Source organism: Pleuronectes platessa, chromosome 15, assembly GCF_947347685.1.
Source record: "Pleuronectes platessa chromosome 15, fPlePla1.1, whole genome shotgun sequence".
Taxonomy (NCBI): Eukaryota; Metazoa; Chordata; class Actinopteri; order Pleuronectiformes; family Pleuronectidae; genus Pleuronectes; species Pleuronectes platessa.
Window position 1 is genome coordinate 12723540 of NC_070640.1, and position 26552 is coordinate 12750091.

General features: G+C 39.9%; 1 protein-coding gene across 1 annotated transcript in view; it reads left to right on the forward strand.

Annotated features, from left to right (window-relative positions):
* Positions 1-23513, forward strand: part of LOC128457533 (ryanodine receptor 1) — a 45104-nt gene extending 21591 nt beyond the window's left edge. The window contains exons 65-107 of the mRNA XM_053442267.1: positions 7-67; positions 168-294; positions 659-770; positions 870-951; positions 1028-1158; positions 1251-1571; positions 1664-1904; positions 2447-2534; positions 2624-2716; positions 3137-3151; positions 5447-5617; positions 5734-5793; positions 5908-6042; positions 6743-6855; positions 6955-7051; positions 7133-7242; positions 7323-7374; positions 7462-7551; positions 10151-10250; positions 10334-10413; positions 10857-10933; positions 11036-11109; positions 12300-12380; positions 12476-12564; positions 12951-13079; positions 13160-13264; positions 17395-17476; positions 17579-18900; positions 19028-19104; positions 19207-19363; positions 19452-19538; positions 19642-19914; positions 19993-20123; positions 20236-20278; positions 20359-20492; positions 20596-20656; positions 21069-21215; positions 21301-21435; positions 21538-21694; positions 22276-22340; positions 22427-22527; positions 22616-22667; positions 22792-23513. Of these exons, the coding sequence (XP_053298242.1) occupies positions 7-67; positions 168-294; positions 659-770; positions 870-951; positions 1028-1158; positions 1251-1571; positions 1664-1904; positions 2447-2534; positions 2624-2716; positions 3137-3151; positions 5447-5617; positions 5734-5793; positions 5908-6042; positions 6743-6855; positions 6955-7051; positions 7133-7242; positions 7323-7374; positions 7462-7551; positions 10151-10250; positions 10334-10413; positions 10857-10933; positions 11036-11109; positions 12300-12380; positions 12476-12564; positions 12951-13079; positions 13160-13264; positions 17395-17476; positions 17579-18900; positions 19028-19104; positions 19207-19363; positions 19452-19538; positions 19642-19914; positions 19993-20123; positions 20236-20278; positions 20359-20492; positions 20596-20656; positions 21069-21215; positions 21301-21435; positions 21538-21694; positions 22276-22340; positions 22427-22527; positions 22616-22667; positions 22792-22887 (5954 nt within the window). The 3' untranslated portion in view covers positions 22888-23513. The remainder of the gene's footprint in view (positions 1-6; positions 68-167; positions 295-658; positions 771-869; positions 952-1027; positions 1159-1250; positions 1572-1663; positions 1905-2446; positions 2535-2623; positions 2717-3136; positions 3152-5446; positions 5618-5733; positions 5794-5907; positions 6043-6742; positions 6856-6954; positions 7052-7132; positions 7243-7322; positions 7375-7461; positions 7552-10150; positions 10251-10333; positions 10414-10856; positions 10934-11035; positions 11110-12299; positions 12381-12475; positions 12565-12950; positions 13080-13159; positions 13265-17394; positions 17477-17578; positions 18901-19027; positions 19105-19206; positions 19364-19451; positions 19539-19641; positions 19915-19992; positions 20124-20235; positions 20279-20358; positions 20493-20595; positions 20657-21068; positions 21216-21300; positions 21436-21537; positions 21695-22275; positions 22341-22426; positions 22528-22615; positions 22668-22791) is intronic.
* Positions 23514-26552: the final 3039 nt, after the last annotated feature.

Sequence of the window (26552 nt, forward strand, 5' to 3'; positions counted from 1 at the left end):
TTTCAGGAACCGATGCTTCAGCAATCGTTAACTGTCTTCACATCCTGGCAAGGTCACTGGACGCAAGGTTTGGTATTTTAGATTTTATCACAACAAGCATTACCCCATGAGGAGGAATTTGTTTTTGTTTTGTTTTTCAAGCTTATTTCTATTTTCTACCCAATCAGGACAGTAATGAAGTCAGGGCCGGAGATTGTGAAAGCGGGGCTGCGGTCCTTCTTTGAGAGCGCTGCTGATGATATAGAGAAGATGGTAGAGAATCTCAAACTGGGCAAAGTTTCCAAAGGGAATCAGGTAAGACAACAGCAGTACGCATACGTCCGCCAAAGCCTAACAGTCCCTTTAAATTCCACCAGTCTGCACTAAATTGCACATTATCATAGATATAATTTCCCTAAATGAACCAGTTATTATTTCCCTGGATCTGCCTTTTTGTCTGAATCTGCAACCCCTGTCCTATCCACTAAATCTGTTCCGTGGCTATTACGTAATCCTGCTGACAAACAAGCAAGCCAACATCATGACAGGAGCGAAAACATAACCTCCTTGACTGAGTTGATGAATATATTCTTCTCCCTGACTGTTGCAAATGATTTGATAAATACGAAACCTTAAATATCCAGAGTCCATGATACTGTGCTGCTTCTCCCCCTCAAAGCAAGTCAAAGGCGTGTCTCAGAACATCAACTACACCACCATCGCCCTGCTGCCAGTGCTCACCTCCCTGTTCGACCACATCGCACAGCACCAGTTTGGAGATGATGTCATGTGTATGTGTTTTCACACCTGCCCTATTTACGATTTCACATTGTGCTCATTTATACATTGACCTTGACAATGCTGTACCCGTCTCTGTTGCTTGCACACAGTGGATGATCTACAGATGTCGTGCTATCGCATCATGTGCAGCATCTACTCCTTAGGGACTGTCAAGAATCCACATGTTGAGAGGTGACTCCATATCTGAATTCATTATGTAGTGTAATGTAAATGGAGAGCTGTTGTCACTTGTTTCTTGCTTTTACAGGCAGAGGCCAGCTCTCGGAGAATGTTTGGCTCACCTTGCAGCAGCCATGCCAGTCGCCTACGTAGAACCCCATCTGAATGAATACAATGCTTTCTCTGTCTACACCACGAAGACGCCGAGGGAGAGAGCCAGTGAGTCCAATGCCGTCACCTCAGATTTTTTTTGTTGTCAAATAAAGTCTCTGAATTTTCTTTCTTTCACTGTTCTCTCGTGACTGCCAAAGTCTTGGGTCTGCCCAGCGAGGTCCAGGAACTCTGTCCAGACATTCCCGAGCTGGATTCTCTGTTGAAGGAGATTGGAGACTTGGCCGAGTCGGGGGCTCGTTACACTGAGATGCCTCACGTGATTGAAATAACTTTGCCCATGCTGTGTAACTACCTGCCTCGCTGGTGGGAGAGAGGGTTCGAAAACTTCCCTGAGATGGAGGGCCAGCTCTGCACTGAGGTCACGTCAGAACACCTCAATCAGCTGCTGGGCAGCATCATGAAAATTGTAGTCAACAACTTGGGTATTGATGAGGCCTCTTGGATGAAGAGGTTGGCTGGTGAGCTCTGATTTAAACCCTACCAATCTGTTAGTGCATCCTGGGGGAGTTTTTGTACAAATGCAAAGACACCATTTTGTTTTCTCTTCTAGTGTTTTCGCAGCCCATTGTCAGCAGGGCAAAGCCAGAGATGCTCAAGTCCCACTTCATCCCAACAATGGAGAAGCTGAAGAAACGCACATCGAAGGTGGTGGCTGAAGAGGACCATCTGAGGATGGAGGGCAAATCCGAGGGAGATGAAGAAGATGGAACGATACGGGATGAGTTTGCTGTCCTCTGCAGGGACTTGTATGCACTCTACCCTCTACTGATTCGCTATGTGGACAACAACAGGTACAATAAACTTTCAAACACCAATATATTAAAACCTTTCAGGTACTATCCGAATTTCATCATGGACACCGTTCAGACCTGGTATTAGCATCTGTCTTGACTGATCGGATCACAAGTGGTTAGTGCGAAGTACTGTGCATTCAAATGCATCCCAGACTACTTATGATGGACCCACTACTCAACTGAGACCCATTGATTTATTTGTAGCCAGCACCACGATATCAACATGGAGCACCACACTGAAACAAAAATATTGTCATCAGGCACATTAACTCAAACTGGGAAAACCTACATAATTTGGTCTTCACTAACAAAAATGACACTTATGATGATTTGCATATAGAGCAGGGAAATGTGATCTGACACATTCAGGGTGCATTCCAATTTTAGGTGTGAACTCACAAACATAATGACCACTTGTGATCGGATCTCTCAGGACAGATGTTAATACCAGGCCTGTACAGGGCCATAGAGCACTTAGATTTAAATGTTTTTATTTGTATTGACCTTGAAGAGCCTTAATGCGATATGCTCCGCTACAGGGCAAGATGGCTGACATGCCCCGACCCCGATGCAGAAGAGCTCTTCCGAATGGTTGGAGAAGTCTTTATTTTTTGGTCCAAATCTCACGTGAGTATGTTCATTTGGTCTCTGAGCACAGCCGCTTGTAGCAGCTCACATCGTTTTCTAGATGTTTCACATTTCTCTTTCTACTGTAGAACTTCAAGAGAGAAGAACAGAACTTTGTGGTGATGAATGAGATCAATAACATGTCATTCCTCACTGCTGACAGCAAGAGCAAAATGACCAAGGTAAGTTCCTGAAAGACAGATCCAGTGCTGCAGGGTGACATCTGATGATAATCCTTAGGATTGTATTGCAGGTATATTGTAAAGCATCTGTTTGTGTTCCTTTCTTTGTGCTTTCTTTTATCCTTATTTGACAATTTTACTCCGTGGATGTTTATGAAATATAATTCTTCAGAATAACTAGGATATTCCAAATGTTGTATAACTGATTTATTCTCCAACAAATCAATCTGAGACAGAACTTTTGCACCATCTAAAACAGGTACAGGTATTGTGTTCTGTTTTTTTGTGATATATTTGTTCACTGGACTTACAAAGCAACTTTTGGAGGTTTCATCTTGAGAAGGACAGCAGCTGTGTTAACTTCCTTCTCTCTTTGGTTGTCCCTTGTCCTCTTCTTTTGGGTTGCGGCGGGGTTTCCAGGGCGGGGACTCAGAGGTTAGACTTTATTCCTGCACGACCGCTGTGCTGACCGCATGGCACCTCACTTTGGGGGAGCTTTTCATCAACCTCTCCAGCACACTGGCACATTTGATCTACACACCCACATAGGATACTTACACACTCAAGCACAGACACACACACATACATACATATGTGCACATTCCATTCATAGAAACATGACCCAAGATCAATAAATCAGTGTCAGTGACCAATGCTTTTCTGTACATGCAGCTGTGCCTGCTTGGTCATGAATACTTCGCAGTCTGTTACGAGTGGAACAGAACTCTGAATTTGTCATTGCTATAAATACACTGATATTTATATAAATAGACAATGAAAATCCGAGCCACGGATGTCTTCAAAGGACTGACACATGGAGATTGGATCTAGTTTCACAGTCCCTACTGGTAGCTGTACTCAGACACATTCGCCTCTGCGCTTGCACAGTGGCACAGTCTCGAATGGAAAACACGCTTCATACAAGGCCACTGATTTATCTCCACATGCTTTGCTAACTGTAATGTGCATATATGCACTAAGACAGACTATAGACACTATTCTCATAAAGGATCACCGGACAAAAGGGCAGCCCCCATCATTGGGCTGTGCCCAGTCCTGCCAGTGTGTGACGGGGGGAGTCTGGAGCGGCTTGATGAAAGTACTCAGCTGTAGAGTTGGGCTCATGGCACTGGGCTTTACACCGAGCCCGAGGTGGCAGTGAGAGCACAGTGCCATCATCCTGTCACTGAGTTTGCTCTTTTTTTCTGATGATAGTTGAGTTGGAGTCTTCTCGTATGTCTTTTGTTTCTTTCCGTTGAAGGATGGTTGACCTGTAGCTTTTGTAATGCAGCTTTTTTGCCACTAGGGGATGATGTTAGTCTTCTCTGTGCTCTTTCTTCTCTCCTCCCTGGAAATGCCATGGCACCTCATGGTTTCCTTTTCACTCCACACTAACACGTGACTTAATGGTTAACGTCACTGAGGCAGATTCCTGAAGCATTTTGCTGGGTTCCCACTTTAGAACAGGCTCAAAAGTTACCATGAACTTAACCATTGCATTAATTCACACTTACGATCGTAAATAATTCCCCCCGCAATGCTTTGCACCCCGTTTCCTCTTCCATAACCCACTTGCATCTAGCGCTAAACTGAAGCAGAAGCAGTGGCTGATGTATTGCGTTACTACATCTGGCAATGTAGATGATATTTAAATTGAGCGAACTTTAGCCACTACATACAAAACAAAAATATTTGATTCTGGACTTTGTAAATGTCGATGGGCCATAGAACATCCTTCTAGCTAAGATATGAGGTATCAAACATGATCATTATAAATCATGACTACTATCTCCATGTCCCCAATTTAGAATACATTTTCACTTTCTAAATGTGTCCAGGATCTTTTCCCATTCGACTTTTCTACAGCTGTTATTGTGTAATTCAGTTATATGCACTATGGCTCTTATCGAGTATACACTACAGAACAGCAGGAGTTTAGGAGGCGAGCACAGGGATGTGTCCCATAGAGAGTTTGTTCTAACAGCCTGCTGCTAATAAGTCTAACTCTAACTTCATGAGTTTTTTTCTTTGTAATCTCTTAATATTTTAATGTTTCACAAGGGGCTGCCACTGTTCCAAAAAAAGTGTTTTAGCCACTTATCCTATCCGTGGAATGCTGAATGGGTTGTCACTTGAAGAAATACGTTTCTCTTTTGCATGGTTTTGTGAATTCAATTTCAATGATTTACTTTCCTATAAGACCCACTCCTCTCAGCTTTCCTTTCCCCAAAGCCAGCTACGTCCCCACTTTGCCCCCACATTTTCACTTTACCCTCTACTTACCAGTCTGAGCTCAGAGAAACAATCAGGTTCATACCTGGAGCCTTGATGGACATTCAAATACTAAAATAACAAAAATAATGGTGTCAGTTACAGGCTAAGAGAAGATTACCTAATGAATGTAGATGGGTAATTCAACTTGAAGAGAGAGTTTGTTGTAGTGTTAACAAACTTATTTTATATTTACTCGGTATGATGTACAATAGCACACACACACACATAAACTGATTCTTCACACACATATATATATGTGTGTGAAGAATCAGTTTATTTTCAGAATTATAGGGGGAAAAAATTAATAAATGAAGTGGTCTTATATCCATGAAATTGATATGAATTGCCTGGCATTGAATCTGAGCTGTGATTTATTGGATACAAAGCAGTGTGCTGCACTCCTGACATTTTATGAGATACTGTGAATTCTTTTTGGTGTGTTGTCCCTTTTCTTAGGGAGGAGGCTCCGACACCGAACGCACCAAGAAAAAGAAACGGGGAGATCGTTACTCTGTGCAGACGTCACTTATTGTGGCCGCTTTGAAAAAGATGCTCCCCATAGGCCTCAACATGTGCTCCCCCGCCGATCAGGAGCTTATCAACTTGGCCAAGATCCGATACTCTTTGGTAGTTTTTATTATGAATTTGAATTAGGTTCATGTACAATACTGTGAACATGACAGTTTTACCTCCCGGACCATAACTGCCTTAGGAAAACAATGATAAACCTTTTTACTTGACAGAGAGACACTGATGAAGAAGTGAGAGAGTTCCTGCAGAACAATCTTCATCTTCAGGGGAAGGTAAAATTCCTGGACTGTTAGTCCAACTTTGTTTTCCTCACTTCCAAGGACACATATTTGAGATATTAAAGACGATACACTTCTGAAAGCTCTGTATCTCTGTTCTGCGGCAAGGTGGACAACCCATCCATGCGCTGGCAGATGGCTCTATACAAGGAGATGGCGGGGAAGGCCGAAGATGCTGATGCTCCGATGAAAGTTGTGAAGAGAGTTCAGGAGGTTTCTGCTGTCCTCTACCACCTGGAAGTTGTGAGTGGATAATGTCAGCCACACTAACTCCATCCATGTTGCTTGAATTAGAATATTCTACTGTTGCAAGTATTTCAAAAAAGCAAAACCCTATTTTTGAGATTGTTAGAAGAGAATATGTTGTTAAAGAAAAACCAAATTACTTTGTGGGGGGGGGGGGGGGGGGGATTGTGTTTTCAGCTCGTCCGTCCCTCCTTTCATTCTTGTGAAAACAATATCTCAAGAACTCCTTGAGGGACATTTGCTTAGCCATAGTCTTAAGGATAAACTGATATATATATCAATCAATCTATAGGGGATGTGGTCGCGTTATCTTTAAACCTCTCAAATTTGGCTCAAATGGTCACATGGCCTTACAGATTAATTGATCAGATTTGGGTGGCCCAGGTCAAAGGTCAAGGTCACGGTGGCCTGACAAAGCATGTGGGAATTTCCTCCGATTTTGATCAGTTGTCATTTGGACTCAAAGATCAACTGATAAGATTTCAGTGGTCCTATATCAGGGTGACCTCATATGAGTCTGGAAAGAAGGATTTATGATAATCTTTCTGTTGATCCATTTCTTTTAGTTTGACTGTATTAAATATGTTGTGGAGCATGTTATAGTTGCTATGCTGGGGTACACCATATGTGTAGAGACATTTCCTGCTAAAACGTCATAATATACAGCAGCACATTTGACCTGCCTCCTCTGGTATAGACGGAGCACCCGTTTAAATCCAAGAAGATGGTGTGGCACAAACTGTTGTCCAAGCAGAGACGCAGGGCTGTGGTCGCTTGCTTCAGGATGACGCCACTATACAACATCCCCAGGTAAAAAAAAAAAATTCAGTACTGACATGTAACTTATGGGATGTCCACATAATAACTACGGCACATGTTTAATTTTAAATTGTATATTTTGCATCTCAGGCACAGAGCTTCAAATATGTTCCTCGAGGGATACAAGCGCAACTGGCTTCACACTGAGGGTTACTCATTTGAAGACAGGATGATAGATGACTTGTCGGTGAGTGGCGACTCACACTAGTTTCATCCAGAGTTTTTATATTTGTTCATCTCTCACCCTTCCTCTCACTGTGCATCCCAGAAAGCGATGGAGCAAGAGGAAGGAGATGAAGAGGAGGAGAGAGAAACAAAGCCAGATCCTCTTCACCAGCTCATTCTGCATTTCAGTCGTACCGCTCTAACAGAAAAGAGGTTTGATAGAACCTTGCACATACGCTGAATGACACTGAGATTTAAAGTGTACCAATTTTCCTCTCTTGTCCCCATTTCAGTAAACTTGATACAGATCACCTTTATATGGCTTATGCCGATATTATGGCAAAGGTGAGTAGTCAGTTTGGGCTACAAGTGAAATTTTTATATGTGCACAATACACTTTAAAACACCTATATTTATTTTTCTTGTTTTCAGAGTTGCCATATTGGTGAGGAAGAAGAAGGAGAGGAAATGGTGGAAAGTGCTGAAGATGAGCTGCCTTTTGAGGTGCGACAAACAGAACTGGTAATGGGCGGCGAGGGGCAGGGGACGAGGAACACAGCGGAGCGGTAGCTCTCGACGCATTGAGTGACCTCATCATCGGAACATTACTTCTCATCCACATCTCTCTCTCGTTCTTTGTCTTGTCTTGTGTCTTTTCTATTCGTGGTCTGCATCGTCTGTTTGTATGTTGTGCTTCATTTTTTTTATTTAGTAACTTGAAGATCCAATTCTGATGTGTTTTTCAAATTCCCCTACAACTTTAGACAAAAATTTGATAAGCACTTACTTACAGTTTCAACTGGTCTTTTCAAACAGTCAGTGTTTTAAAAGACCAGTTGGTTGTGTTAACACTTTTTTGTGCCATGAATCTGGATTGGGTCTTATTAGATGAAATTAAATTAATAATAATAATGAATAATATTCATGACACTAATAAAATCTATTATAAACTCAGCGTGATGGAAACTGCAAACCACTTTAGATCAATTTATCAAAATCAAGCATTTTGTAGAATACTGTTGCTCAGTGGTTTCCCATTAAACCATTAAGCACAGCAAACCGTGCATTCAAGTTTTCTAGTGTCACCATGTACAACTCATAGACTTATAGAAGGCAACACCACCTGCCACTGTGCAGATCTTGACACATTCCTTGGGTCTGAGACTTGACACATTCCTTGTGTCAAGTCTCACACTGTTCTCATTGATACCCTCGTTGCTGACTTCACAGTTTGAAGCAGCTGGAGCTGAGCCACGTTTGTTGGACCACAAAATGTTTTGCTTAAACCGATTAAAAATAAATATACAAATTCATAAATGCCTTCAAAATGTGTAAGTGAGTATATATCAAACTCAGGCCTTAGCCTTGCTCAACAAAAGCCTAGAGCTCATATTGGAGGTGTCATCAAAGGTTTTTTAAATTGCGATCTGTATGTGATTTAACACAAACTCATCGACTAGTGATGTTGTTCCTCCCAGTTTATATGGATGTCCCATTTGTCCTTCTCTCTGTGTCTTTCACCACTCTTCCATGTAATCTCTCTCACCTTCATAACACCAGTCGTTACTAACTGAATGCTACTGATCAATGTTCCCCTCCCCCACTCACATAGCATACTTACACAGACTACAGTGAAAGCCAGTGTAGAACATGCAACATTAAAAGAAATCTCTTTATTTTCATAGACATATTCTGTTCAAATGCATCATAAACAGGTAGAAAGTCAGTGATCGCAGTGTAAGTCTTGAGGTCCAACTGCACAACACATAGTGGGTAGAGCACGGCCAGGCATACGAGGGTGGGTGTGGGTGGAGGGTTGGTTGTGGGTGGTATGGGAGGAGGGTTGGGTGTGGGTGGAGGGTTGGATGTGGGGTGGGACGTGGTGGGTGGTGGGTGGGGGTGGGTTTCTTGGGTGGTCACAACGTGGGATACTACAAGTTGATTTGTGATGTGGCTGAACTGAGGAATGTCAGTTGGTCTTCTGAATTCAGAGATATTCATTCGACAGCCGAGTTGTTTGTATAAAATACTTTAATCATTCCTAGTTGGATGAATACTATAAATTAGAATGACACTCAGAACACGCATACCTCTGCCAAGGTTCTATACAGTCCCCTTGTGAAAGAACAATTGAATTTACTAGTTTCAGATATCTATATAGAAATGATCAGTCCTCGAAACATGCCTGATTAGTTTCATCGAGATCCGTGAGTTATTCTTTGAGAAATCAACAATAAAGGTCGGAGATTGATTGGATACTTTCCAGACCCATAAAGCATTCTTCCATAAAATGTGACGGTAATCTCCTTAAGTTTTTGAATAATCCAGAAAACCAACTGAGAAACTAAGAAACATAACCTCCTTGGCAGAGATAATGAAGTATTGTGCATTAACAGAGTGAGTTAAAGGCTGTTTTTGTAATTTGCATTAATATTTCAAACCAATTAAGCTAAACAAAGGCACACTGCTATATTATGCCACAGATATATCTCTGATACAGAGGGCTTTGTCCAAAGTATCTTATTTGCAGGGCTACTGCGATAAAGACCCTTTGGAAGGCTACATGGTTAAAGTGTTATGCCAGCCGGGCAGTTTCCTGTAGTCCAACGCTTGCTCCATTCAGCAAACGTGAGGAAGTATAGTAGCAACTCCATGACTAATGAAGTGGGTGTTTTAATTGGACAGTAACATCCCATAATGCGATTGCTTGTTAAAAAGTCAATATTACTGTACGTAGGAACTAGTGTCAGAATGTTTTGATATAACAACATAGGGAAAAAGCATGACGTGAGATTGATTATATTAATATGTAATTTACAGAACCAATTACTAGATATTATTTTTGATCAGTATTATACATAATTCTATTGTAATAACTTATTTTAGAAGGAAACGGTAAGTTGATCAGACAGAAGATTATAAAGAAGTGAAAGGAGAGTGAATGGGAATTGAGAACATGAATGGATAGAAAGGACTCTCTGAGTAAACATCCCTATTTTTAACGTTAAAACTGTTGATTTACAGCTTATCATAACCAGGAGTCCATTCTATCTGTTTAAATTCTCTCCGTGAAATGGAGATAAATCAAACCAAATACTCATTACACATTTGTCCACCGCAGGAAAAAGAAATGGAGAAACAAAGGCTCCTGTACCAGCAGTCCAGACTTCATAATCGTGGGGCTGCAGAGATGGTTCTGCAAATGATCAGTGCCTGCAAAGGTTGTCTATCTTCTTCTCTACACTCTGCAACTGTTCAGTTCACTCCAAACAAGTTTGACTTTTGTTTTGTTGTGTTTCGCCAGGTGAGACAGGCCCGATGGTGTCCACAACACTAAAGCTGGGTATCTCCATCCTGAACGGTGGAAACAGTGAGGTTCAACGAGTACGTGTTAAGAAAACAAGCTTTTTGGATTATGTCATTATTAGAGCTTAACAGATATATTGATTTGGCAATCAAATTCGGGCGCTATGAGCTTATCACGGAAATATCAGTTTCTGCGTTTATTTTATAGAATAAACTGCTGAAAAGATGTTTACACTTAACATTAAAATATAATATATGTGTTTAAAATATGTTTATTTACTCCATTCAAGTTCTGTATATTTGGTTGTATATTTTATATTTTCTTTTAATTTTTTGTTATATATAATAAAATGTTGATCATTACATCTCAGGAATCATTCCAAATTTGTAGTGTTTATTACGGAAATTTGAACTTTTAAATATCGGCGGAGGCCCCCAAAAATCACGCTCTAATAATCTTGAATTTTAAGTTACCTTCAAAGTGGCACTTTATTTGTGTATACTCTCTTTGTTTTTTACAGAAAATGCTGGAGTACCTGAGGGATAAGAAGGATGTGGGCTTCTTTTTGAGTGTCCAAGCTTTGATGCAGACATGCTCGTCAGTTAACCATCAATGTGTATAATGTTCATCCGATGAATAGTAAAGAAACATTTTAAGAGTGAAGGTTGTACTTTTAAAACGGGTTTTCATTCTTTGCAGTGTCCTGGATCTAAATGCCTTTGAGAGGCAGAACAAGGCAGAGGGGCTCGGCATGGTTTCCGAAGAGGGCACGAGTAAGTCACTTTTTCTCACCTAATAGCGCGAAAACATCACAATATACTAATTGCGTAACATCATCATGTAATAAATTATCGGCATCAGGCATCAGGTCACATCGTGTAGCTCACCCATCTTTAATTCATTTATTAAAAACAATAACGTAACCAATCACCAGCAATGGGATACAAATGAACACAGCTCACAAAGAGGAAATAATATCATTTGTCATTCTACTGCTGGAAAAGAATAATACAAAAACAAATTGTGGCAGCTGCTCAATATATTACAGCAATTTCTCATCTACTCTGATGACCAAAATAATTTTAACAGATGTTATGATTATATCTCATATTTCTATTATCAACTGACCAAACAGGATTTGGTGACAACTGTGCACATCTAATAAATGTGGTTGTTTATTTGCAAGAGATCTTAGTGTTTAAACTTTGATTTGACCTCTGTACTGTTTATATATCGCACAAATCACATGTATGTTATTTATGTGCATTGTAGATAGAGACAATGTGTGCCCAAAAAAAGCATGAGGGGATTTCAAATTTTTATAAATTTGGGATAGAAAACTTTGACCACTTTACTGAATCTAAAAATCCAGATCCAGGTGATGAGCGGTTACGTGATGTGTTTGTTAGTTACTGTTAATAAGGTGTTTGTCTCATCGACATTAACATGGAAAACAAATTAATCAGTCCAAATTAAAAATGAATTAATATTAAGGTACAGTCTGATCATCTATTCCACATCCTCCTCTAAATGTTTTTCATCCGTGGCCTTTACTCTACAGATTTGATTGGTTTCCTAACAAGAAATATTATTAACACTTGGATGACTGGAAAAGGATGACGTAAAGGTTTAGAAGTTTTACTTGTTGACTGGGCTTCGGTCTGGGCTACAAACTTTTGTCATCTAATTCTGGAGGTTCATTTGAAGTTCTACCTGAATGAATTTGCCATGGAATGTTGTTAATCTCCCCCTCCTTGGTGTGGCCCATTCTTGAATATTGCAAAATACAAACAAAGCAGCGCTCAGTAACAGGTGGTTATTGAAAATGCCTGATAGTAAAATCCATTGAGAGATGATGGTAGGTTGTTTCAGTAAGACTTTTGTTTTTTACCATTGTGTTTAGTCTGTTCTCAACCTGCTTAAAGTCATTTTAAACCTCTGTTCATTTGATTTCTCTTTTTAGATGAGAAAGTGATGGCAGACGATGAGTTCACCTGTGACCTCTTCCGTTTCTTGCAGTTGCTTTGTGAAGGTCACAATAACGGTGAGAACTACTCATGTTTCAAATGAGAGTCAGATGAAATCCATTAAAGCAACTTACACACTGTCAAACACTGCTCTTCAATACGATCTCTGCAGACTTTCAGAACTATTTGCGGACCCAGACGGGAAGCACGACGACCATCAACGTCATCATCTGCACCGTAGATTACCTCCTCCGACTTCAGGTGCTGCTTCACTGTCATTCTGCATTAAGAGGGAAATTAAGGGCCGTATTTCTCAATGTTATATGACGTTATTAAGTAGGGTTTGTGTAATCGTTCTAAAAGGGTGAAATCATAACCTTGGAGGATGGTAAATAAAAGTTTGAGAGGCCATTTAGGGGATTATTTTGTGACAAGAACTAGATTTTATAGTTGAGTGAATGTCCACTTCCAACTTTGCTATATAACTTTGTCATGGATTTTCAGAATTTTGTTTTATTCCCAAAGGCTTTTAACAGAAAATCTATGAAGTCATATGACTGAATATTTTGTGTTAAGTATTTCAAATTCATTAAGACAGAATTTATTTATATGCCAAATAATAATTTCTTTGTGTTTTTCCAACCCAGGAGTCTATCAGTGATTTCTACTGGTACTACTCTGGGAAGGACGTAATCGATGAACCAGGCAAAAAGAATTTCTCCAAAGCTATGATTGTTGCGAAGCAGATTTTTAACAGTCTAACTGAATATATTCAGGTAAAATATATAAACGAATCAGCCGTTCGCGGTAGTTATTTTCTTTGTGTGTGTAAGTAACACACAGTTTCTCTCTTCAGGGCCCATGCACTGGCAACCAGCAGTCCCTGGCCCACAGCAGGCTGTGGGATGCTATTGTTGGGTTCCTTCATGTCTTTGCCCATATGATGATGAAGCTGGCACAGGTACGCACAACGCAATCGTTTCATAACGTCTTACAAACAGAAGATAATTAGCTGCAGACGTGTCAATAAAGGGAAACACAATCTTTGGACTGAGTTCCCCGACCTCAATTCTACACTTGTATAACAAGAATGTCACTCATTAGGGCACATACCTCCGCCATGACCCAACATTCCCCTTTTGAAACCACATCTAAACTTGCTAGATCTAGATATTGATTTGTATCTGAAACAAATTGCACTTTGTCCCCTAAGGATGCCATTTTTTTCCCCCTCAAATTCCATGAATAACTTCCTGGGAAATCACTGAAGATTTCCCCAAAAATGTCCTATCTCACAATGTGAAGAAAGTAATGAAAAATGTCTTGATCTTCCCCCTGATCCAGATCTGCACCAAAATGTAAAGGGCTCCTCCCTGGCCCAGACCGCATCCTTCCTTTAGGTTTAGCGCTAATTTGTCCTGCAGTTATTGAATAATCTTGCCCACAAACAAAAAAACATACCAGAAAACAAACGGACACGGTTGCAAAAAAAAAAAAAAGAGTAATGTCAGACCAAATCGGTTACAGAACTTGTGATTCAGTTACTATGTACTCAATATTCAGATATTGATGGTAACTATGAAAAGTGATGTTTAGAGCCTACTGCTGCTCATCCTTTGTTTCACTTTGGCTCACAGTATTTATCTTGAGTAACAGGCGAGGAACAACGTATTTATATTACAATATTATAGTTTACTTCCATCATTTCCTTTTGGGAATCAATATAGTTCTGTTGATCTCAGTGCGTTAACTCTCCTGAGAATGTGTACACACAACAGTATAAACCATACAACACGTGCATGAGTAAAAGATGTGTTGTCACAATCCTAATAGTGAACATGCTTGCAATCTTCTATCCGTTAGGCGGCTGGTATAGACTGCATATAGAACGCCTGAATAATACATTCAGAGAGTAAAGTCACTTTGGATTTCTGTGAATATTTCCACCATTGGTTTGTACTGACTGTTTCAAAGTGGTTCCTCACATTCAAATGAGGAGCCATCTCCTTCACAGAAGAAAGTCTTGACTTGTCGCAGTAGAAATTTCACCAGTGTAAAAGATAGAATCAATAATGGTCCAGTCCCATTTAGCTGCTTCAGTTTCAAGGTCCTGGTGCTGTGCATGTTGGCTCACTGTCACACCAACCACACTTACATGGACAGCTTTATTTCAAGCAGTGACCTTATTCTGGATAACATTTGTTGACAGGCGTTTCTAATAGAATATTTCATTCCTATAACCGTTAATATGCTATATAGCATAGTCTGATTATGACTCATGTAAATATTATGTCTAACTGCTTGTTTAAACGTGAACTCCGGGTAAATTTCCTCAAGCAGTTTCCAACTGCCGCAGAATTCTTTGAAAACTTGTCATGACACGATTAAGACCTTCACGTACAATGTGACTAAGGTCGGACTACTCCATGTGTCTTAATTCAATTATTGCTTATTCTGCGTACAACCTTATTCACGTTAAGGGAATCACAGCTTCTTATTCAGACTATAATCTGCTTAATATCAGAATATTAGTGTCCATGTAAATGTGGGTCACTTGAACTGAACAGAACCATTATTCATGTTATCAGTCACAGCGGTGCTTTTCCTTCTGCGACAAGTCAAAACATTGCAAAAACAAGAACCTTTAATGTGGCTGGATCCACTGTGATCTACACATTCCCTTTCCCTGAATTGAAAAATATGAGATAATAATGAAAATCCAACCAACCAACCTGACTGAACATGTGGAACCACCTTGATTTCAGACATGGTGCAGCTTTAATGCTACAAATGAAAGGTCCAAATACTTTGAGAGAAATCACATGACTTTTTCGCTCTGTACAAAGCAGTCATCCTCTGTGGATGACTGAGGCTAATAGCACAACTTTATCGGTAGTAAGGTGTTTGCATGCGTAACCCTTTAATCTGAGTCAAGTTAAAAGACAGAGCCATACACTCGTCTGTAGGTCCCCAGCTCCGCACACGCTAACGTACGATGCACTTAACACAAAATTACTTTCCCGTGCCCCTTTTGACCTGATATTCTCAAGTATTGGCTGTTCTGTTTGACAGCAATCATATTGAATTACACCAGTGAAAATGGGATATTTAAACACTGGATGTATAAAATTTGATGTATCAATTAGAAAGTTTTCTTGGGTGGTCGCAAGCAGCCCTCTGATCGTTTGGTCATTTCCTGAGCTGGAAATTATTTTTGTTAAAATAGGGGCCTCAATTTGTAAATAAATTGGTGTTATTTAAAAAATTTGCTGTGAAATAAAATTATATATATATATATATAAATATGTCATATTCAAAAGTTGAAAATGTAATAATGCTTTTATTGTGTAACAACTGAATCATTTATTCATTATTTAAACTGTCTTCCACATGGTCAATGCAGGGTAAAGTATGTATCCATTTTATTTATCTATTGATGTGATATTGTGTTTACTAGTATGGACTTTATTCAGTGTGGGTTTCCCTTATCAGGTCGTTTTATATCCACCTGCTTTTAAGCATGAAATGAGAATTGACCCCATTTAAAAGCTCTTATTCATTATTCATTTGAGGTCGATATGTGAAGATCTGAAAATATTTAAATTAAACAAGTCAAACTAAAAATGATAATAGATAAATCATTTGGTGATGAAAAGGTGTATTTACTTTTAGTGTTGTCCAGCAGAGGGCATTAAATGAAACTGAAACACATTGTGAATTAGAAGAGCAAATCTTTACCATCAGAATTTCAAAGTGAGTGAACCATTTATTTAGAGTTACCATAATTACCTCTTCATTAAGAGAGTATCAAAAGCCAGAGAAACAATCAGAGTCTGTCAAGTCATATATAAATAAATAAATAAATAGGCTGCTGAGCTACTGGCCGCATGTGCACTGCTTGTAGGCTTCTTTTGAACTGAACTGAATGTGACAGCTCGGACTCACAATGGACTGAATGCACTAGTGAACTGAGGAGAGTCAGAGTCAGCTCACACAGCAATATAGACTTCTCATATCTAATCAAAACCTTTTGAGACCACTCAGGCCATTCAAACCACATAATTAACATTTTTAAATACAGTTTGAAATGTGTGTTTCTCCCTGATATTACTTTAGCATTATTTCAATTTTTTTTTTTCTTATATGGGTCTTTCAGCCATAATTTCAAAATCATATTTTGAATTTAATTTTTGATGGCTTTTGAAGGATTATATAAGTGAAGTTAAAGCAGGTAAAGATCCACTTGTGTCGCACACAAGAGAATTCATAATGAGAGAAGCAGGTGACTACAAAATATCCTGACAGGGGGGCTGACCTTTAACCTCCGCTTCTGGAGTATACACTTTAATATGAGATCTCTAATAATTAACCTGAAAGAGTATGCTTTACATTTGTGGTGTGTTGCTTTGGTGCTTTTGTATTGCTTTGTCTATAACACTAAACTCTAAACATCATCTATATATATATATATATAGATATGTGTGTGTGTGTGTGTGTGTATATCATATACTGTAAAGTGCTTTGAGTGGTCATCAAGACTAGAAAGCACTTTATAAATACAGACCTTTAAGTATATATATATATATATATATGTTATATAGGATATATATATATTTATATATCATAGCTATCCACAGCATTTAGGAGGAGGCTACATGTCCAAACACAAACCATAAAAAGAGAAGATGATCGCTGCACAGTGTGCAGACGTAATCTTTATTGATGGATTGGTAAATGCTAAGATGTCCCTTCTAAAGTCTCAGCTATTTAAAGTAATTTTTTATTCTCAAGATTATTTGATGAATTTTGAAATCGGAATAACTGACGTGTCAAACCAGCATTTAAATTGACAAATTATCTCAGAATAAGGGTTTGGTTAATTAACTTATTGTTGCAATACCCTCTTATCATAACAAGTATTTGAGTCATGATGTGTTATAATAGTTTTGTGTGATAACTTTTGAAGCTTTACATCTGTGTTTTTACTTCACCAATGACTATTGCATCTCTATAAAGCCATGTGAAATCCTAATCTTTGATTTAACCTGTTGTTATTACTGTAAGAGTTTGTGCATCTTCTTCTGGTGACAGGACTCGAGCCAGATTGGTTTGCTGAAGGAGCTTCTTGACCTGCAGAAAGACATGGTTGTTATGTTGCTCTCACTGTTGGAGGGTAAGGAGCTTTAGTTTGTTGTAGTATGTGCTCATCAGTTTTCATTTCCTGCCGTCTTGTCCAATTCAAACCTCTGTTTGAGTTTTACTCTGTGTTATTCAGGCAACGTGGTCAATGGAACGATCGCCCGCCAGATGGTGGACATGCTGGTGGAGTCCTCCAGTAACGTTGAGATGATCCTCAAGTTCTTTGACATGTTCCTCAAACTGAAAGACATCGTGGCTTCGGACGCTTTCCGCGATTATGTCACGGACCCGCGAGGACTGATCTCCAAGAAGGACTTCCAGAAGGCCATGGACAGTCAGAAGCAGTACGCTCCCTCAGAGATCCAGTTTCTTCTGTCCTGCTCGGAGGCCGATGAGAACGACATGATCAACTACGAGGAGTTTGCCAGTCGCTTTCAGGAACCCGCAAAAGATATCGGCTTCAACATCGCTGTGCTGCTCACCAACCTGTCTGAGCACGTCCCCCATGACACCAGGCTACAGAACTTCCTCGGGCAGGCAGAGAGTGTGCTCAACTACTTCCGCCCCTTCCTTGGCCGTATTGAAATAATGGGCGCCAGCAGAAAGATTGAGCGCATCTACTTTGAAATCAGTGAAGTGAACCGCAAGCAGTGGGAGATGCCCCAAGTCAGAGAGTCCAAACGACAGTTCATCTTTGATGTGGTGAATGAGGGCGGTGAATCCGAGAAAATGGAAATGTTTGTCAACTTCTGTGAGGACACCATCTTTGAGATGAATATAGCCTCTCAGATTTCAGAGCAGGAGGAGGAGGAGAAGGGAGAGGAGGATGACGAAGTAGAGGAAAGTGGAGGTGAGGCAGGACAAGGAGGGGGAGCAAACGGAGGAGGGGATGAGGACAGTAACGGAGAGGAAGGAGAGCCCGAATCGAGCTCGGCCTTTGCAGACTTTATAAACAGCATGTTGGGCTTCTTCAGCATTTTCACCTTCCGTAACCTTCGCAGACAATATCGCCGAGTGAGGAAAATGACCATCAAAGAGATTGTGGTGGCTCTGTCCACCTTCTTCTGGACCATCCTGATGAGCATACTCCACTTCATTTACAATGTGTGCAAAGGCTTCTTTATGATCATCTGGCAAACTCTGTTCGGTGGTGGCTTAGTGGAGGGGGCGAAGAATATCACGGTGACGGAGATTTTAGCCAGCATGCCAGACCCCACGCAGGACGACGTGCACGGGGACGGACCAGGGGAGCCGAGGACAGGGGAGGAACAAGAGACTGGGGGGGTGACGGACACTGGAGAGACTGGCAGTGGGGAGGAGGAAGAGGAGGACACCCAGGAAAAAGAGGGTGGGAGGATACCAGGTATGGATGCTCCAGGTGGACTCGGTGACATGGGTGTAGAGGCAGCTGTCGAACCCCCTACTCCCGAAGGAACTCCCATAACAAAGAGGAAAAAGGTATGTTTTCTGCATCTTAAATGAAACACAATGGATCAATTAGCCAATAATTCTCATAGTAGTTATTCCTCCAGGGAAGGGAGGAAGAGAGCCCTGAAATTTACTTTGTGTTTTTGTTTGGTTACAGGCTCCAGAAGAGACTGATGTGAGTCAGAAACCCCCTGAACCTGTAGCAGAGCCTCCTCCAGAACCTGAAAAGGCAGAGTAAGAAACAAGTTGATTTTCCATCTACATTAATATACACTCCAAGGTCTAAATAAATAATAGAGATTTAAAAAAACAAAAACTACTGTGTTTGATTTTCAGTGTCGAATCTGGAGAGAAAGCGGAGAAAGATTCCCAGAGCAAAGAGAAAGAGCAGCCAGATAAACCCAGGAAATCTGCAAAGAAAAAAGAGAAGCCGAAAAGGGAGGGAGGCTTTCAGATCTGGGCTGAGCTGGAAACCCAAAGAATGAAATTCATGGTGACACAGCTACTTGTGTTTTGCTCGCATAAATTCAATGTCATCATGTCACACTTACTAACGCACTAACTGACTCTCTCCTTTGTAGAACTACCTCTCCAGAAACTTTTACAACCTGCGCTTTTTGGCTCTGTTCCTTGCATTTGCACTGAACTTCATTCTGCTGTTCTACAAGGTAAAAATATCATTTTACAAATGAATGATTATGTAGTGCTATATATTTGCTTTATAGACTAAGTCTGAGCTGCCTCTGGTCTACATTGCTCCGTTCTGTCCAGGTGTCTGAAATCCCACCCGGTGGTGAGGAAATGGAAGGATCTGGAATGGGGGAGGGCAGCGGGCTGTTCGAGGGCTCTGGCTTGTTTGAAGGTTCAGGGGAAGAAGCTGAGGGATCTGGATGGGATGAAGAAGGAGAAGAGGATGAGGAAGACGTGCCGGTTTATTTCTACCTAGAGGAGAGCACGGGCTACATGCAGCCCACCATGGCCTTCATCGCCCTCCTGCACACAGTCATCTCGTTCATCTGCATCATCGGCTACAACTGCCTCAAGGTAGGATGAGAGAAAAAACTCCCATGAGGCAAAAGTTTGCTACTTTAGTTTAACAACATACACATTTGTCTTTGTTAGATTCCACTTGTGATCTTTAGAAGAGAGAAAGAACTCGCAAGAAAGCTTGAGTTTGATGGACTTTACATCACCGAGCAGCCTGAGGACGATGACATCAAGGGCCAGTGGGACCGTCTGGTCCTCAATACACCGTATGTGGGACCGGAAGTCACTCCAGACAGATGCTTCATAATAATATCAATATTGAAATTTAGGTTTTCTTCCTTAATTTAATTCATACATTGTGTCACTTTTATTCCACAGCTCTTTCCCAAACAACTATTGGGATAAATTTGTCAAGCGAAAGGTGAGTGGTTTTGTTTGTTTTCAAAATGGCAGCTGTAGAGCATGTTAAAAATGTCTAATACATCTAATATCTGTGTCCAGGTTCTTGATAAGTACGGAGACATTTACGGCAGAGAAAGAATCGCAGAACTGCTCGGTGTTGATTTAGCCTCCCTGGACGTGAGTCAGCAGCACGAGAAGAAACAGGAGGAACCAGACAACTCTGTGTTTGCATGGTATGGTAAAGGAGAGATGTACCACGGGGCACATCAGACATTGCCTTTCAAGTGTGTAACCTAATATTTAAAGTGGATTCCAACCAATATTGTGTCTTTGTAGGGCGACCACCGTCGACATCAAGTACCAGATCTGGAAATTTGGTGTTGTGTTCACAGACGGTGTAAGCAAACCTATACTTCATTCTATATTCCACCATACTATACACTAAAACAGCTTAATTAAGTGTGAATGCCATAGTACGATTTATTACTTTTACAAAAGATATTTACTATATAGAATTAATTAATATTATGGGAAATTATAGATTCATATTTTTTGGATTATTAAACTGCTTAATGGTCTGGAATGTTAAATAACATTTAATTATCTGTAAAAATACAAAAGAAAAACACATCCCATTGCTGAATGTGTGAAATTGTATCTTTAGAATAACTTTTACTGAAGTGTTTGGCCAGTTTAGTTCTTTAAGGGTTCCTTTTTTTTCCTACAGTGTACTCCATACTGTAGTATCCTATATGAACACCACTTTGCCTTTATGAAGTGACATCACCCTCCTTGTTATCTCTTTGCAGACTTTCCTGTATCTCTGTTGGTACCTGATAATGTCCTTGCTTGGACATTACAACAACTTCTTCTATGCCTGTCACCTGCTGGACATCGCCATGGGTGTGAAAACTCTCCGCACGATCCTGTCCTCAGTCACACACAATGGCAAACAGGCAAGTGCAGAGGAACTTCAGCAGTATTCATTTAGTCTATCTGTGAGAGAATGTACTGACTGTGTTACCCTCTTCTTTTTGCCAGCTCATGATGACTGTGGGCTTGTTGGCCGTGGTGGTGTACCTCTACACCGTCATCGCCTTCAATTTCTTCCGCAAGTTTTACAACAAGGGCGAGGAGGAGGACGAACCAGATATGAAATGCGATGACATGATGACTGTAAGTCACTTTTTAGCTCTCTGATGTAAAATAAAATGTGCCTGTTGCTACATGCACGTCTGCGCCGCTTCCTAAACGATGTGTATTTGCTTTACTTTGCAGTGTTACTTGTTCCACATGTACGTGGGTGTGCGGGCAGGAGGAGGCATCGGGGATGAGATCGAGGATCCTGCTGGAGATGAATACGAGTTGTATCGAGTGGTCTTTGATATAACCTTCTTCTTCTTCGTCATTGTCATTCTGCTGGCTATTATTCAGGGTAAAGACGGCGTTAGCCAGGAAAACACTTTGCAAATGCCATGTCTTTGGGTATAATATGGAAGCCCTGAAATGGAAGAATATCTTTTTTTAAAGAATGTTTTATTTGGGAAAATTATTTCCAGGCCCTTTTTTGTAAAACGTTATTTTTTGTTACTACATGTTTATTGTTGTAATTTTAATTTTGGCCACAGGAGAACCATGTCAGATGTAAACCCGATCTACACAGCACTCAAAGCAATCTCGTTTTCTTCTAGTTAATTTTTAATTTCTCCCTGTACAGTAGGGAGCATTTATACTGTTGTGTATTGTAACTGGGTTAGCTTTACTGTCATGTCTTAATCATAATGTTATTTTTTCATTTTTATTTTATATCTTTCAGAGATATAGGGTAACTCATAAAATGAAAGTAAATGGTTACAAAGTTAACAAACTAATGGTAATGATCATAATGATAATGCATTGATGAGGATAAAGGATAGACTTGAAACTGTTGGAGGAATGGAAATTACAATTATCTTTGCCACTTGACAGATTTAATAAGCACCTCTGATGATAATGTTACTGTCCAAATACAAACAGGTCTGATCATTGATGCCTTTGGAGAACTCAGAGACCAACAAGAGCAGGTCAAGGAAGACATGGAGGTAAAAGATAAAACACTTAAAGTCAACACCTTTTCTTCACTTATGCACAAGATGGCAGCTTCATCTCCTATCACTTGTATGTGCAGACAAAATGCTTCATATGTGGCATCGGGAGCGACTACTTCGACACGACGCCGCATGGTTTCGAGACTCACACTTTAGATGAGCACAACCTGGCCAATTACATGTGAGTATCGTGCTCTGTGTTACACCGTGTACGTGTTCAATATGTGAGTGTGTGTGTATTTGTGAAAATGTGAACATGTCCTTTCCAGGTTCTTCTTAATGTATCTTATCAACAAAGATGATACAGAGCACACTGGACAGGTCAGTCTGCTGTTATTACGTTTTTATTGACTCTTTATTTATTTATTTATGTGTTCATTTTATGAGCCAGTTTCCCACTGACTGTCTCCTCCATTCTATCGCGTTGTCAAATCCCGTGTTTCAGGAGTCGTACGTGTGGAAGATGTACCAGGAGCGATGCTGGGACTTCTACCCCGCTGGAGACTGTTTCAGAAAACAATACGAGGATCAGCTCTCCTAATCAACAAGTAGTCCACACACACAACTACTGAGCTGACGTCCTGCTTGTGTTCGTCATTCCTCACAAAACACACAACGAATGGATTGTGTCATGAAAAAAACACGCGAAACAAGCAGAGCAACTGTCGGTGCATAAAGGTCATCTTAAGCAGAATGTTAAACTGCCAGTGGAGAAAGAAGCGTTATATGCAAAGGAAGCTCATGCCAGAAATCACCTTTTTTAAGTTGAATCATTTTACACTAGTTCAGGAATAAGTATTCAATCATACTTTATATCACTTTACATACAAATGTTGCCTCTTTCACCAATTTCCATATGTTAGCTTCTGTTTATTATGAGATTTAATGACGGGAATGTGATGAATCGACTGCATCAATCTGCACAAACCAAACACAATGAGGAAGTTAGCTTTGTCTTTATACATAAACAATCGTTTTATTTGAAGTCATCATGTATTTACTCTTGCGATTATTGTGTCACTTTCACTTTGGTTTATAACATTTAGTCTGAAGCTTGTATCTTTGATTTTAAATTATTTTATTTATTGTTTTTTCATGACAACTTCATGACAACAAAGCCTGTGATTACAATTCAATTCTGTATGAGAATAAACTTAATTCTAATGACCCTCCTGTCTTGTCATGACTGCTTTGAAATAGAAAGATTAAAGATTAAAAATATATCCCCTAATGTCAACTCTATAGAGAAAGCATCGGATTTTAGGACCACTTTAAATTCTGTGTATTTAAAAATGAGTTCATCTTAAAAAATACAGCTGAATCATGTTCATGAGCCATTTTACGCAGGAACTCATTGCGCACACACACACACACACACAAACACACACACACACACACACTAGAGCAGTTGGTGTAGCATCCCATCACAACCCATTTTCCTACCAAACTGCTGGACCCTGGCCCCGCGGAGAAGAATCGCTGTACGAGGATTAACGCCGGGCATTAAAACTCACATTGAGCCTTGTGATTTCCCCCCCATCCTGTCCCTGTATCCCGTTCTCTCTGAGCCTGTCACACTGGGTTCCATCGTCTGCTAACATGAACATGAACATCTCTGGGCTCCATCATGGGACGCTGAGGATGCACGGTGAGTTGATTCTCTTTCTTGGCTCAGAAGGCGACATAGTAGCTGTGGTGACATTTTTTTGAGTACACACGATTGTCTCTCTTTTATCCAGATATGGGATAGTGTCATTGTTCTCATTCGGTGTCTGTTCACTATCAAGACTTTATGAATACTGATCTAGTTTCCCTAGTTTTACTCTTTAGAGGTTTGGTTAAAAAATTACACACATTACATTATATTATAGTTAAAATAGTTAGCAATTGTCTTGAGACCATACAATTACAATTTTGAGGAAATAATTATAATAATTTAATAATTCTATAAATCCTCTATAGTAAGGCAATTGTAAAAAGTAAGGGGGATTTATTAACCGTGCAAATATTGTGCATTACAAATGGGTTTGCACTCTGTAGTTTCAGCTCTAAAGGAAACCCAGATAAAAACATCAGCTCAAACTGTGGCTAAAAATACACAGAATGGACAAGGATGAGGCTCGGCTGCTCTTCTTCTGTCTCTTCACATCATCTCTCAATATTATTATTCTTTTTTGATCTTTAATAAAAGGTGTCCATGTGTTTTTTGACTGTATGAAATTAGAACGATTTGGTCTAGACGTGTGTGTTTGTGTGTGTATGTGTGTGTGCGTGTGTAATTTTGCTAAAACCATGTGCACACTGATCAGTATCGTGTGATTGGTCGAGCCCTGTTTCCACAGACCCTTGATCCTCCAACCATGTGACGGACTCTAATCTGTGGGGATGACAGAATGACAGTGTTCATGTTTTAATCCAGCTGTACAGTGCTCGCAGTGCTGTCACGAACACTGTGACCACGCCCAGTACTGGCTGTAAACTCTGTTGTTCTGATTCAAAATGATTAATCATAGCAACATTTCTCCAACAAATACTAATTTATTATTTAATGCCATATCCTGTTATGTCCACCCTGCTTCTCCTATCCAGGTGGATTCATTTTCAAACAGTGGAAAAAGAGGTTCCTTCTGCTCACAGCTGAGGGCAGCCTTCTTGTTTGCCATGACGTGTCGTCTCCTCCCGACCAGCTCGTGATGTTGCAGAGCAGCTGTGAGGCGATTGTGGAAGGAAAGGAGATCCTGGATCTGCCCAAATTACCATCGGGCGGATGCAGGGATTGCTGCTTCGCTCTGATCCTCCCCCAGAACAAGTACCTGCTGCTGCTGGCTGATACACCTGCAGACTGCAGGTCTGGTGGTCACTGTCATTTCCCTAATCACTTTACTTTGGTAGATCAATACTCTGTCCAGATATTGGAGTTATGTTTTGTAATGCAATATGACCAAATTATCAGCAATTACCTTGAGGCATATAGTTCTATAGTTTTGGGAATAAACTTTTTCGCTTCATGTGCCAAGAGTAGGATTGATACCGTTCTCACGTCTGTCTTTAAAATAATAATAATACTTTTTTTATATACCACTTTTCAAAGCAAAGCTAGACAGTACTTTACAGGACAAAATGATAAAAGTAATAAAAATATAAAATGTCAAGCAAACATCAAATAAAGCAAATTCGAAGAAATAAATATTTAAAATAGAACGGTAGAGATATTACCAGTTACAGTAACATCATTGTATAAAATCTGAGCAATATAGAGACTTAGAAAATATATATAAACTCAAACCACAAGCCCAGTAAAAGCGCATTTATAAAGAGCGATTTAAAGAAGGATAAGGAGTCTGATCTGTTTCGGTTGTTTGTTCTAAAGTGAGGACGTCCTAAGAGAAACAAAATATGAAGCTTAGCTTAGCATAACGAACAAACAGCTAGCCACTGTAAAAACAGGTTGATTTCAGGAAGTAACTGGTCCCAAAAAAAAATAAAATTCAGGCACATAATGACCGTTTAATTCTTCTGTTATTATTTGGAATAAACATAACATGTTAATTATCGTCCTTTAGTGATCCCTGTCTCTTTATGCTAAGCTGACTGCATAGCTGTCAGCTTAGCTGTAATGTAGAGATACAAAAACGAGAGAGAGTGGTATTTAAGGAGCTCTCAGTAAGGAAGATGTAGCATAAAAATTTGCTCGTATGTGTAATTTCCAAAATGTTGATCTTTTTCTGAAATTTTGCTCATATAACACAAGTCCATTTTCCCCTCTTAAATTTACATAATAACCAGAAGAAAAAAAACGCGGATTACTTTTTTCACCTGACTTGTTTCCATTCCTACTTCATATGGGTCAGCTTGTGCATAGGTTCATGACTGACAGCAATATTGTGTAACAGGAAGTAGAAAAGCCGAATATGCTTTCTCCTCTTAGCCCCAATAGGCTTCTATACATTCCGTTCCTGAACCAGTTACTTCTCTGTTATTCACTTGATTTGATTGATGTGTGTACATTTGGCATTGAGGTAATAACAGAATACATTTCTTCACTTTTTCTAGTCAATGGGTGAATGTGCTGAAAAAAGTGAAAATGGTAAGACATTAATATTGTTTTGGAAAATGTGCCCGGTTGCCATGTTGTAAAGTTCCATCATCTGAGATAATGTTGATTTCAACAGTGTAAACTTTGACCTGCCAATGTCATTTAAACAA